The 13786-nt window shown below is 42.7% G+C and overlaps 1 protein-coding gene across 1 annotated transcript in view; it reads left to right on the forward strand.

Annotated features, from left to right (window-relative positions):
• PLXNC1 (plexin C1) overlaps positions 1 to 13786 on the forward strand; it is a 69351-nt gene that overhangs the window by 49787 nt on the left and 5778 nt on the right. The window contains exons 22-28 of the mRNA XM_031600454.2: positions 3700 to 3877; positions 4448 to 4551; positions 8686 to 8740; positions 9580 to 9611; positions 9710 to 9817; positions 11304 to 11467; positions 11878 to 12025. Coding sequence (XP_031456314.2) covers positions 3700 to 3877; positions 4448 to 4551; positions 8686 to 8740; positions 9580 to 9611; positions 9710 to 9817; positions 11304 to 11467; positions 11878 to 12025 — 789 coding nt within the window. The remainder of the gene's footprint in view (positions 1 to 3699; positions 3878 to 4447; positions 4552 to 8685; positions 8741 to 9579; positions 9612 to 9709; positions 9818 to 11303; positions 11468 to 11877; positions 12026 to 13786) is intronic.

Genomic DNA, 13786 nt, shown 5'->3' on the forward strand with positions numbered 1-13786 from the left:
GTTGTAAAAGTGTTGAACTGCTTTACTAGTTAAAAGAAGGGTGTTAAAAAGGTAGGAGGGGTGCAAGGGAGTGAAACAGAGATAGGAGCTGATTTCCTACTGACATGCAATGGATGTGGTATTACTGGTCATGTTTGTGACAGATAAGAAAACTATTACAAGTGTGTGATGTCTGGAGATTTTCATCAACAGAAAGGGACACAGTAACCCTTGCAAGGACGTCGAGTAATGAAGATATTGTTTCACATAACATTTTCTATGCCAATTTCTTGGCTTTACTAACTGTTCTGTCTGCTTCAGGAGGATCTTGTGATCACTCTGCTTTTTCCTGTTTCTAATATTTTATAGTCTGGAAGATAAGGGAATAGGTAAGGTAGTATCATTGTTTGCACATCTTGGTGCTGTCTCCTTTACTGTTCTCTTTTACTGCTTGAAAGGTTTTCTTGCTTTCTTAGTCTGTCTCATAAAAGGCCATATATGTTGTTCAGATGCAAAGCTGAATACAGAACAGGGTAATGAATAAGAGCCCTTGAATTTCCTGGATGAATTTTCTTTACCTCTAATAAAAGAAATGGTATCATGGTGCTTTTTTATTAAATCACATCTCACTTATTATCTGCTATAGATATTAATAGCTTTACTGAATAATTCACTGTTTGAGATTCATTTTCAGGAAAACTACTAATCTGAAAAAGCATCTGTAAACACTGTCTTCAAATGTCATTATTACTGTCAGTGCATGAGTGAAAAAAAATGTTTTTTAATTTATTTTTCCTGTCTTTTAGCTAGGTTCCAAACTAGTTTCCAAACAAGAAGTTCCAGATGCTTGCTGCCTTCTCCTTAAATAGCCCTAACAATTCTTGCAATGTGTGTTAAGCCTTTGCTGAAGAGCGCAGTGACTTTATGTTGCTAACCACTAATTTTTAGTGCACAAAATTCCAGCTCGACATACTGCTAAGTTGCACTGAATGTCCTGTAATTTCCTCCTGAGTCTCTCTCTAAGTTAACTTGTGCTGTTTTTTTGTTTGTTTGTTTCCTTTCCTAAGTCTTGGAAAAGGGCCTAGTAATATTTCCTCACCATGTCCATGTGTCCTCCTGTGATTTTTCTCGGTCTTTTCTGACACTCATGGTTCGTCATAAAAGGCTTCCTTAATTTTACAGTCGTTTCTGATTCTTTTTCCAGTTCCACACTTTGTGTCTAAATGCAGTGACTGTGACTGTCAGCTTCTGATTAATGGTTTCTAAAGATGGGGATTGTGCTGTCAGACAGGTTGAACGTTATTTGTGAAAACTTCAGCAGCAGAGAGAAGACATATTCATAATTGGCTTTCTAGCTCCTCATCAATTGCTTCATCTCTTACAATTTCCTGCAGAAGTTAATCTTATCGGCAAAACTGTCTGGCTCCCTTGGTTAGAGACTTTATGTGTTCAAATATTTCTTTGAGTCACAAGGTGTCATTTTCCTTAGAGAATCGAAACTTCAGATTAAGGCATCTGTAAATGACTTATATTCCACCTACATAAGGAACTACCTTTCTCTTTTTACAGTCCTGTCACCCTACAATGATTTGAGCAGGCCTAGGAGGACACTTGTGCTACTGAGTGAAGAGGCTGCACATTTATGAGCTATCTGTGCTGAGAAGGAATAGCAGAAGAGTAAAGGACTGCTTCTCTGGACAGTCCAAAATGAAAAGAAAAAAACTGCAGTGTAGGAGCAAGGTTCAATTAAAGGAAGGAGCATTTCCAAGAATATAAGGACAAATTGGCATCAGTTGAAGAGTGAGCAGCTACTCCTGAAAGATCAGGTTGACAAAAATTTTGATTCAGTTGTAGAGGAGAGACAAAATACAGTTAGTGTCTGTCCACTGTTTTATCCCATGAGATCATGACCTCAGTGAAGCCAAAGTCAAGGACAGTACTGTTGTCTGTTCAGTTGGTCTGTGGGCCTGACCAAGCATGACTCCCTCATTCTTGCGCCAGTGTATTTTTTACTAATTTTCTGCTTGAAATCCCAACCTGAGGCATGGCATCCAGACTGTTTGTCCTTCTGCAGGCACCATTCCCACATCTCTTCCTCTTCCATTCTGTCTGTCCTTCTGGTGGACTCATTTTCCTCACAATTAAGCCCCTCCATGTCCTGATGATGAAGTTATTCTCAGTTACTCTAGTTATGTCCTAGTCTTCATTAAATCCTGATCTTCATTGCTGCATGACCCTGTTTTAATAATTCTTTTGCTTCTATAGAAACAGTGAAATTCATTAATGTCTTATTGGACTACTTTTTATACCAGCAGCGTCTGGTAATTTCTACACTTGCTGGGTAGCAGAGCAGAAAAGAGCACTTCAGTGCTATTAATAACAATTCATTTTTCTCAGAAGAGATAAAGCATGTTCCTGCAGCAACCTGGACAGAAGTTCTTTCCTTCACATGACAGCAGGAAGAAAATAAACATTTATAGTTGCTTCCTCTTTTAACGATCACTCCTTTATTGAGATGTACCTGCAGTCCCCACACTTCAGTCACAAGATAGTCATTATACCAGAGGTGTCCAACAGTCAGAACGATTCAAGTAGGTCAATTGTTTATTTTTTTTTTTCTCCTTTGCAGGCACCTAGAGTACTAGCTGTAATTCTGTCTGGAGACATCCCCAGCATAACATCTGCATGCATGCAGCTGAACAGTGATGTCTCTGTGGGCAGTAAGCTGTGGCACTAGGAGGGATTGCTCTTATCACCATGCAGTAGCTATCCTGTCATCATCCATTTTCCCCTTCTTTTTGGAAGCAGCTGATCTGTCTGACCTGACCTACCCAGAAATAGAACCTGGCTGAAAAAAGACCAGAGATGTTCATCCAGTCTCATTCACTTAACCCATATGTACCTTGTGTGCGGTCTAGCAGACAAGTTGTTTTTTTCCAGCTAAGAGTTGCTATGAGCTGAAGGGCAGAGGTGCTACACCCATCGGATCTGTTGAGTTGTTTGACATGGAGTAACACAGCATAGTTTAAATTACATTATTCTCTGTGCAGATCTTGACCAGAACTTTGGGTTCTGACTCCTGCAACGTGTGTTTCCCTTCCACTGCTTCTACAGCTGACCATGACAGCCCTGCCTCTAGGCATGTGGCTGTGTGTAGACAGACACTGATGTCTCCAAGGGAGGTGTATTTATTTATTTATTTATTTATTTATTGTATGATATGGCTACTCAGCATAATCCACTGGTGTAAATATGTATTTTAACACTGCTTCCCATCTGCTCAAAATCAATCATGTTTACCATGACGACTTACTTAGCAACCTTATCAGATCTCTAGTCACTTACAGTTTTTTGCTTTTAAGACATTCATTTTAAAGGCTAGAACTGTTTTGGGGTCTGTTTGTTTTGTTGCTGTTAAGTGTTTTTTTCAGAAGATGTATTGTAATTTTTCCTGGCCTTTTGTTGTAATTCACTTTAAAAGATTTGCACAAAAGCAGAATACAAAAAGGCACTTTTGGAAATACATAGCTCTGTATCTTTGATTCTTCAGACATAAGGAGTTCTAAATGCTTCATTGTTTAATTTGTTCTAATAATCCTTATTCAAAATAGCTTTAATAATGAATATGCTGAAAATGTGTCAGGTTTTCTGTCGGGAAGTTGCTGTTTTCCATGCCAAATACTCCCTTTAAGTCAGAATGACTTGTGTTTCTTCCCCCAGACTGTGAATGTTATCTTTGAAAAAATCCCCGAAAATGAGAGTGGAGATGTCTGTCAAACTATTCAAGTTAATGTGCTGGACTGTGACACCATTGGCCAAACCAAGGAGAAGAGCCTTCAAGCTTTCCTTAATAAGAACGGCTTTCCCTATGGTCTTCAGCTGGATGAAATTGGTCTTGGTAAGAGCATGTCACTGTGTTATATTCTCATAAAGTTCACTGTCAGTGGAGTTTTCATTCCAGGAATTCCTACATTTAACTTTGATATATATATATATTAATTTCTAGGAAGAACGTTACTTATTACAAGGTATTTCTAGGGAAACACTGCATGATTTATAGTACCAGTTAGAACAGCAGAACTGCATCTGCTTCACTTCTGCAGGCACTTCAGTATGCATTAACAGTAAACATGTTACCCTTTGTGTCTTCTAGTCCTAACATAGCTGTAACACCAGGGCACACTTGTGCAAAAGAATAGCAGGTGATAGCACCTCTAAAACTCTGTCTTGACCAACACAAAATAGCTTTCTTGAATGGAAGCCATCCTGACTGTCTCTCCATGAGAATAATCTGTAGTGTGGCATTGCAAAGCCACTCCCATGTGAACTTGCAGAGGGACAGAGAGAAGCAGAGCTTAGTTGGGAGCCACTTGTACAAAAATAATTAGGCGGTGTTTTTCTTTACAACCATCTGTACAGTGAGAATGCGGTTGAGATGTAATTGTTTTCTGTTGCTGTCATACTGCAGAACTTGTGTCTGAGGAGCAGCAAAGAGAACTGTTAGATATTGATGGTTCCTCTGAGATGATGGAGGATGGGATAAGGAAGCTAAATACCATTGCTCATTACAAGGTAAGCAGGAAAACCAATGAATAATAAATAGCAATGAATTGAGAAGCAGTTTTTTCCCTCAGTTCTAAATAAAGAAATATCTCGATTGATTGAAATCTTGGAGACGCAGCTGAGCATCACCAACAGAAGGAAAGAAATGTGACCCACAGTGTTCTTGCCAACGAGTCACATTTTCTACTGCTTTTCAGAGTTTTGGTTGTTGCAGGGCTCCTTGCAGAGAAACAGTTACTTTAGTCAGACAATTCAGATAAAAGATCATCTGATTTCCAGCTATGATCACTGTCTTAAGCCTCTTCTATTCTTTGCTGCTGAGTTTTTTGTCTCACTATAAGCAGCTATGAACCTCTTCCCACCTCACATTTTCATTGTCTGAGCTTTTGTGGAAGCTCATCGAGAGTCAGAATAAAATGGCTGCTGAGATGAATTTGATTTTTATTCTTTACAGATCTTGTTCTTAACTCTTTCCCTTTTTCTCTGTTTTTGCTTCCATCTATATTACCACTTACAACCTAATTTTTCCCCTCCTATTCCAATTGCAACCAGTTTTCAAACAGTCCTTTTTAATGCTGCACTTCTCTCCATCATTGCAACAATAGAGGCCCACATTTAGGGACAGAACCCTTTTGGCAGTAGCACATTGCAAAAGCATAGCAAGCAGCATTGCCTGTTGAGGAGTTGCCACTGATGCTAGACAAACTGGAGGGCTAGAGACTGAGTTAAGGTGTACAGCAGATGGCTGGCCTGAACTGATATGGTAGCTCACATTTTGATGCTTACCGATAGATGTTGGAAATGAAGTTTGTGTGCTGAGTACTTCTAGTGAGCTTTCTTCATGCCTCGTTGTTGAAAGTCTGGCTAGAGCCATGACAGTCAACTCTGTTTAGGTAAGCTTTGCTAATGAGTGTATGTCTGTGTCATGCAATGCAGCGTGGCTCTCAGAAACCAGAGCCAACCCTGAACAAGTTGCTGTCTGCAAGTACAGTGCCGTCCAGAGACAGGTACAAGGGCTCTCAGAAGTACTGATTGTAGCCTGAGTGGAGCACTAAGGCTGCTCGGGTCTGAAGCAAGCTCCTTTGGAGAGACTTCATAGTTTTCTGTAGGCGTTTGTTGCTCACCTTACATTCTAGGAAGACAGAGGTGAACCAGACATCAGAACATCAGCAGGACAAGGAGAAATGGTTTGAAGTTGAGGGACGGAAGATTTAGGTTGGATGTCAGGGGGAAGTTCTTTACAGAGAGAGTGGTGAGGTGCTGGAACAGGCTGCCCAGAGAGGTTGTGGATGCCCCGTCCCTGGAAATGTTCAAGGCCAGATTGGATGGGGCCCTGGGCAGCCTGGTCTAGCATTAAATGAGGAGGTTAGTGGTCCTGCATGAGGCAGGAGGGTTGGAGATTCATGATCCTTGAGGTCCCTTCCAACCCTGGCCATTCTGTGATTCAGACATCCTGAGTCCCAGTCCAGTGTCTTAGAGATTTTCCTGTGCTTCTCTTGAATCTTATCTGTACGTCAGCATGGGACCTCCCTCCACTCTAGCAGAGGTTTTGTACAAATAAGGACATTGCAGTGTTGCAGTCAGTATCTATGCAGTAAAGGTCGTTGTAGGTTTGAATCTGATGAAGTATCTAAACTTGTGCCTAGTGTGATAGTACGAGCCCTTTTTACTGCAGGCAGATATTACAAGTGCTGCCTTGCTTCACAAGGCAGCTTTTTACATTCCCTGAGCTCATGGTGTGCTGTGGCTCATGGGTGCCATACCTGGTAGCAAATAAGTTTGCTCCAGTTGGTCAGTGCTATCCCTGGGTATCTTTGTCCTAGACCTTGTTTTCATCTGTGGTTTCTGCAGGCAGATGCAAGTTAGATGGGGGGTTTGGTTGTTTTCTACAAAGCTGTAACTATACTAATTATAGCTTAGCAGCTGCCCTATGGAAAAATAGCACTGGGCATATCTCTTAGATATTTTAGTCCATTTTTCTTCTGACCTTGAGAAGACATTTTAGGCAGAGCTTACTGGCATTTTAGGCAGCTGTTTAGTAGCAGGTATCAGGAATTAGCTTTATCCAGTTTATTTTCTTGTGTGTATACTGATGCAAAAAGGAACATAAAGGCAAGCAAAGCAAGAAGAGGAAACTTTGCGTGCACTGTGTGAGGGTAGTAACGTTGCCTGAGCTTACCACCTCAACAGTACCTAGAGTTTTGTGGCAAGCCAGAACTTTTCTTTTTGCTTACCATCCTTAAACACTACAAACTAATCAAATATCTGGAACTGGGAAGTACCTCCGAATCTTTAAGATACTCAAGCATGAAGGTTGCACTGTAAAGGTCCTACGCTCACCAACCTCTCTCGGAAAAACAGGCAGTTTCTACTCTAAGTTTAAAAATGCAGAAGTAGAGGGTGTTCGTGTTTTGGTGTCGTGTTTCTGGAGATAACTTCGTTTCTTCCTCGTGTGTTCCTTTTTTTGTAAGTTTGTGTTCTTGGTATGGACATTGATATGATTATTTATGAGGTCTGCAGCATTGCTTGCATGCGAATAACTGCAGGCCTTGACAAGAAAGCTGTTGATTATCGTGAAGTCTTATTTTCCACACAAGAAGACAGCTAGAGAGCCACTTTTAGATCTGCTGTCCAGTCATGGATCTCAGTTTATCAGGCTATAGTGGCATCATGCTCTCTAGGAACCAACAGAGACCTTGAAAACAATTGTTTCAGGGAGGAGAGGAGGCCTGGAGAGCAAGGCAGAGGCACAGAGCCATACTGTGCCTTCTGTTTTGCAGAGCTGCTTTACACCAGGTTGTATGGATCTGTGCAGATTGCCCTTCTTTGTCCCCTCAGTGACACAGCCAGCTCAGTAACAACGTTCAGAGCAACCCACCACAAAAAGTCAGGCAGTTGGGCCCCAAAATAAGGGTTTCTATTGTGAGGTTTTTTTTACAGACCAGACTAAAAGAAATTTTAAAAGTATGACCACTGCAGCAATAATAAAAAAAAAAGGGGAAGCATATTCCATTCAGTGCTAAAAGCAGCTCTTGCCCCAGAAGTAAAAGCCAAATGGGGGCTCGGATCCTGGTCATGCTGCAGCAGCACCTCCACTCCTGGGGGGAAGCAGAGTTCTCTCCTGAGCCCCCTTCTCACCCAGGGCAGGAGCTGCCATCCCAGCACTGGGATGAGCACTGGGCTGCTCTTCTGCTCCTCAGGGAGGGACTGCCAGCAGCACGTGGCCCGTGCTGCTCAGGGACTGTTTGCCTGTCTTCAGGGACAAGAAGGAGGATTCTTGTTCTCTCCAGGCGTTTGTCATGTCAAGAGAGAGCCTTAGAGCGGATTCCTGCTTGTGCCAGGTTTTCAAGTGCTTTGCGTTATCTGAAGAGTTCTGAAACACTGTATGATAAGTGGAAATGCTGCAAAAAATAAAGCTTATAAAATAGATTATATTTACTTTCTGGGAGCAAGTGTAAGTGCATAATTCTTTTGTGCAAGACACAGCTTTTGATAGAGTATCTTAATGTTTAAACTGGTTTCTCACACTGGGCTGTCTGCCCAGGTTTAAAAAACACTTGAAATATTTTGGCAGAGATCCCTTCTTAGAACTGGCCGGTTGTTTTTGTAATTATAGAGAGAAGTAAACTAGCACTTGGCAAAACCCAGCATTTGACAGCAGAGCAGTGGTGTAATTCTCAGTGTGAGCCATTTTGGACTTGTTCTTTGACAATAAAAGCATGAGTTGCACTTTCATTCAAAGATAACACAAGGCTATGGATGGTTTCCCAAGGAGGTTGTGGATGCCCCATCCCTGGAGCCATTCAAGGCCAGGCTGGATGTGGCTCTGGGCAGCCTGGTCTGATGGTTGGCAACCCTGCACATAGCAGGGGGGTTGAAACTAGATGATCACTGTGGTCCTTTTCAACCCGGGCCATTCTATGATTCTATGATAACACTCACTGCCCTGGCAGCACTATAAATTCAGGCAAGGAGAAGGAAGATCTTTCCTAGAAATCACAAAGTAACTAGATATGCATTTTGACCTTATGTTCCATGGGGCATAAATAAGTTGGTGGCTTTGGGAATTAAGTTTGAAAATAGCTCTGGGCTAGACCATCAGTGTGACCTATTTCAGCAAGATGTGTTTGGATTTGCTTTCAGATTGCAAATGGAGCAACAATAAAAGTCTTGAAAAAGAAGACAAATACCCAATCAGGTAAGAAATGAACTGCAATCTATTCGATCTTTTGTAGAGAATGGGCTGGGGATGCAGAGAGCTGAGCTATGACAGGTTGTGTCTCGGTCAATAGCAGCTCAGAAAAATTGGCACTACAGCAGAATCGAGCCAGATGAAGAGCCATGCTACCTTGGCTGTGGGCCTCAGGCATGGACAGTGGGCTCAGGAGGAAGAAAGAAGGCAAAGTAAGGAGAGGCAGGACTTACAGTCCTTGGCTGCTAAGTGATTCAAGGTACAAACTGACAGGAGGAAAGTGGGGAACCCCAGATAATAGCACAAACTGATGAGACCAGCACAGGAAACGTGCCATGCTCCAGTGTGTCAGCCCCTGGGGAGAAACACACACGTGGCGTGTGACTGTGACTCACTGTGCCATCAAAGCGGGCATCTGAAGCTAGAAGACATGCCCCTGGGGAATGAGTCACGGGTTGGCATTGCCTTCTCCCTCAGCAAAGACAGAGTTGCCCATTCCCAGCCATTGCTTTCAAACCTGACCTCAGCTTGCCTGCACCAAGGGCTCTTACCAGAGACGAAATTGTGCAATCACTTCCTCTGCTGCTGATCACCCTCCTCTCAGAGGGGCTGATATTTGCAGCCAGCTCACTCCAGCAGCACCTTAGAACTGTCTTAGTGGGACAAGTCAGAACTAGGACGTGACCCCAAACTGGTGCAATTCTGGGGTTTCCCCCACCCTGCAGGCAAGAAAGTGTGACACTGATCTGCTTGCTCAGCACCCTCACGCATCACAGCACAGAATTCACAGCTGGTAGCTGTGTGTTTCATTAATGGCTGTTTATTCTTTGCTTTCTGTTGTTTAGATGTGGACTACTCTGATGAGCACTGTCATTTGGTGAGTTCAGTCATTGCACTGTTACGCAGTAGCAGGTAGTAGGTGTAGTACTGAACTGTATTTGTATCTGTGTAATCTCTCTAACCTTATCGTGACAGATTTTACCAGACTCTGAGGCAAATAAAGACATGAAAGGATCGGGTCACAAAGGAAAGCAAAAATTCAAAGTGAAAGAAATGTATCTGACAAAGCTACTGTCAACCAAGGTAAGCTGGGAAGGTCTTGCTTGGGGGCTGGTGTTAGGCTTGGCAAGTTTTGCACGAAGAAAATAGAAATTTAAGCTGAAATTATGCAAGCTTCCTGTGCATTATCAAATGCTAAATAAAAAGCCTGTAAAAATCACTCTGCAAACTACTGACTGTGACCATTTGTAAAGATAGCCACACTTCACGTTTGCTAATGCTAGAGTTTTAAAATACTCTTATTCACACTTTCACACACTCCATCTCCCCAGGAAGTGCAACTTTTTTTTTTTTTTAATTGGGATTATAGAAATTGAGTTTTGCTACTGAGCTCCACAGAGCAAGAACATTCCCTTTTCAGTCAGCAATTCGTTTGCTCTCTGGTGGAGTTTGCCCAGCTCAGAGGCAACTTCTTATGTTCCAGTGCCTGAGTTTCAGCAAATGCTGCCAGTGAAATGAAATAATCTTTTTAGGGTCTCAAATGAAGCATCCAAAATAAATAGATGAATTTTTAAAAACAGGGTCCTTGGGATTGGTAATATAATTACTTAATATGTACAGTTGACATCCCTTGAGAATAAGCCACATTTGTTCCCTCCAGTAATGTCATCTTGTTTCTGACGTGCTCAGATGGGATATAAAATTCTTTGAGCAGCATATTACTTAAAATATTAATCAGGGCACCGCGCTGAGAGCTGTGAGATACAAGAGGCCTGAAGGGATGATGATGACGATCGCCTTCTTGCATTTAAAAAACTATCAATCATCATTTAATTAGACTGTTGATAGCATCCGAGGCAATTTGGGACACTACTTGAAGTGGGAGTGAAGTCTGGTCACTTCTCATTAGGCATGGAAACTAGCATCAGCCCTTAGGAATTGCTGGGGTAAGCCATTAGTGAAGATGTCAGTGGGTCCATCAGCAGCCCAGGCTTTGCTTTTGTCAGCCAAACAGCTTCACTTCTGGATCAGAAATACCCAGCATTTAGTTTTTCATCTTTGTATGCCACCCAAAGCCACTATCCTAGAATTAGATCAGCAGCCACAGCGCCTTGGCTGAGAGGTGCTACTGGTGAGAGCAGCTCACATTCTATCTGTAATGGCAGCTTGAAGGCTCATGCCCTTAAGAGCTGGTTGGACATCAGTTCCTCACCTCCTTGTTGTTGTAACCACGTGTTGCAAATGCCTTCAGCAGAGGTGTGAACAGTGTCTGAAGAGCTGATGTACTTTGTTCAGGAAGTGCCACGAGCGATTCCTTTCACGTACCATTTGTCACTTGTTTCCCATCAGCAGAGCAGTAGTGATGTGCGAAAGCGGTTCATTATGGCGTGGTTGTAGTTTCAGATTTGTTACTTACTGTTGGTTGCCGGTAGCCAATGGCCCAGGTGTTTGCCACAAACACATTGTAATTTCTGTGCGTGGTGCTCCTGGGTACATTTGGCTCTCAGCGATGACAAACTGTGTTTTTCTCCTGTGTAACTGTAGCACTCCTCGCTTCCTTACTCCTCAGGTTGCAATTCATTCCGTTGTCGAAAATCTCTTCCGGAGTATTTGGAGTTTACCTAACAATAAAGCACCTGTTGCCATCAAGTACTTTTTTGACTTTCTGGATGCCCAGGCCGAAAGCAAAAGAATCACTGACCCTGATGTGGTTCACATATGGAAAACCAACAGGTACATCTGTGTGACAGGCAAGGAGTGCATGTGCTCTTCAAAAGTGTAGTTGCAAAGATGGATGGTCATCCGTAATCCAAAGAATAAGCTTTTGGTGGGTCAGGTTGAAGATGTGTCCCCATAATGTGAGGACATGGATTAGGTACTGATAAAACCCCCATAGCTCCCAGGGTTTTGGAGTATTCGCACTGACCTCAGAGCCAGAAAGAGATTGAGAGTGGTATTTGTAGGTGGAGGGGGGACTGATGGATGGGTTTGCTCTGTAGCCTCTGTTCCCCAATCCCTCTTGTAACAGCAAGCAGCACAAAAACATGCTTCCTTCCATGAGTACAGTGCAATTAAAGTACCATTATAAAGTAGTTGTGTGGCCTGAGCTAAATCTTCAGGGTGCTTGTTCTTTCTCTGTCTAGTCTTCCTCTGCGCTTCTGGGTGAACATACTGAAGAATCCCCAGTTTGTCTTTGATGTTAAGAAAACGTCACATATAGATGGCTGTTTGTCTGTCATCGCACAAGCCTTCATGGATGCCTTTTCTCTAGCAGAACAGACAATGGGGAAGGTAATGCTGCCCTGCATGGCTATCGCTAACTTCTCAACCAGTGATTTTTTTTTCGAACTATTTAATTATTTGGGGGATGAAGGAAGTCTTGAATCTATTGAAGCTGAGGGCAAAATTGGCTGTGGTGTCATTAAGCCAGGCTTCCATTTCTTGTTGCTCCATCTTACAAGACTCAGAAGAATTCATTAGAGTAGACAGATACAGCAGGTAAAGTGTTATTTGTATGGGTAACTGCTGCTTATCTTCATAGCATCATCATCAAGCTCCAGCACCCCTGCCGCATGCAGGGCTGCCAACCTCCATATTTAATACTAGACCAGGCTTCCCAGGGCCCCATCAAGCCTGGCCTTGAACATCTTCAGGGATAGGACATCCACAACCTCTCTGGGCAGCCTGTTCCAGCACCTCACCACTCTCTTGGTAAAGAACTTCCCCCAGTATCCAACCTAAATCTTCCCTCCTTCAACTTAAAACTATTTCCCCTTGTCCTGCTGTTATCTACCCTTGTAAAAGACTGGATAGAATATGTGGAAGAAGGTGAAAATGTTAATGTTAATGAAGTTTTTAAGCAGAGGTCATAAAAGCATTAATGTTATTTAAGAAGTATTTCAAACTTTACAGCTTGCTGATGTGCAGAAAACACTCATAGTAAGCTACAGGGATCGGTGAGAATACCTGAAAGAGGGCAAAAATTCAACACAGTTCCTTTCATGGGTATTAGCCACTCTCTTTTTATATCCAGAATTATTTACTGAAGGAACAAATCCAGAAATCCTGCCTTCAGAAGTTCTCTAGTACAATGGCAGAAGTCTGGGGACCAGAAAGAATTCCTTTTTCCTGAGGATACATTCCTTTTCTTTGGAGGAAAGCTGGCAGTACTTACTCAGGCTCATGCAACCAAGGAAAGAAAGCCAGAGATTTTTCAGACTAAAATTTTGTAGAGAAAAATTCAGTAATTTCCTGTGTGAGCTGAGCTGCACCAACTGCTCATTTGTTAAATAGTGTGCTCGTTTCTCATGCTTCAGGAGCAGAGTGTTATGAACTAAAGCTAATCACCTCACTTGCTTGATGGGGAAAAATGGAGATGAGCACAGTCCGTTAAGTTTCTGCACCTACCATCCACTGTGAAGTCCTGTTGCCACAACAGCTCCCATTTGTCACGTGAAAAGGTGTCCTGAAACATGCTGGTTTGTGATGCCATTAACGTATTGTTATATATTAGTAAAATAAATTTACTGTCATGATTTTTAGCCTTTCATCTTAAAACATTCTTTATAGACACTTAGAAAACAAATATGCTGAAAACGCTTCATCACACAGTGGAAACAGAGGAGGCAAGGTGTCACATGGCTATGTCATTTAGTCCCCAGAATTTAAATTTGAGCAGTTACAGGAAACTACCAGCCCCCGCTTTTGCATGTTGAAGTCATGGTTTCCAGATGGGGCTTTGGCTCCTACCAAACACCAGCACTTATTTCCTCAGCTGAGCCAAAAGCTGACTGGTCAGCAGCGCTCACCTGGGCTGCTGAAGTCCCGGGGAAAGAAAGAAGTCCCTTTGTGCTCGCCTGGCAGTCAGCTCTGCACACTCCTAAAGTCCCAAGAGGAAGGCATGGCATGGAACAGTGTTCTAGGGAGCCTCTACCAGCACAGGGTTTAGAGGGTTCTCTGGTATGTTGCCCAAGGGGAACTTGGATGCCAGGATCCCTAGGCCTGAGGGATGGGATGGCATCCAGAGAGACTTAGACAAGCTCGTGCAGTGGG

Source organism: Phasianus colchicus, chromosome 1 (assembly GCF_987193195.1).
Source record: "Phasianus colchicus chromosome 1, bPhaCol1.hap1.1, whole genome shotgun sequence".
In the NCBI taxonomy this organism is placed as follows: Eukaryota; Metazoa; Chordata; class Aves; order Galliformes; family Phasianidae; genus Phasianus; species Phasianus colchicus.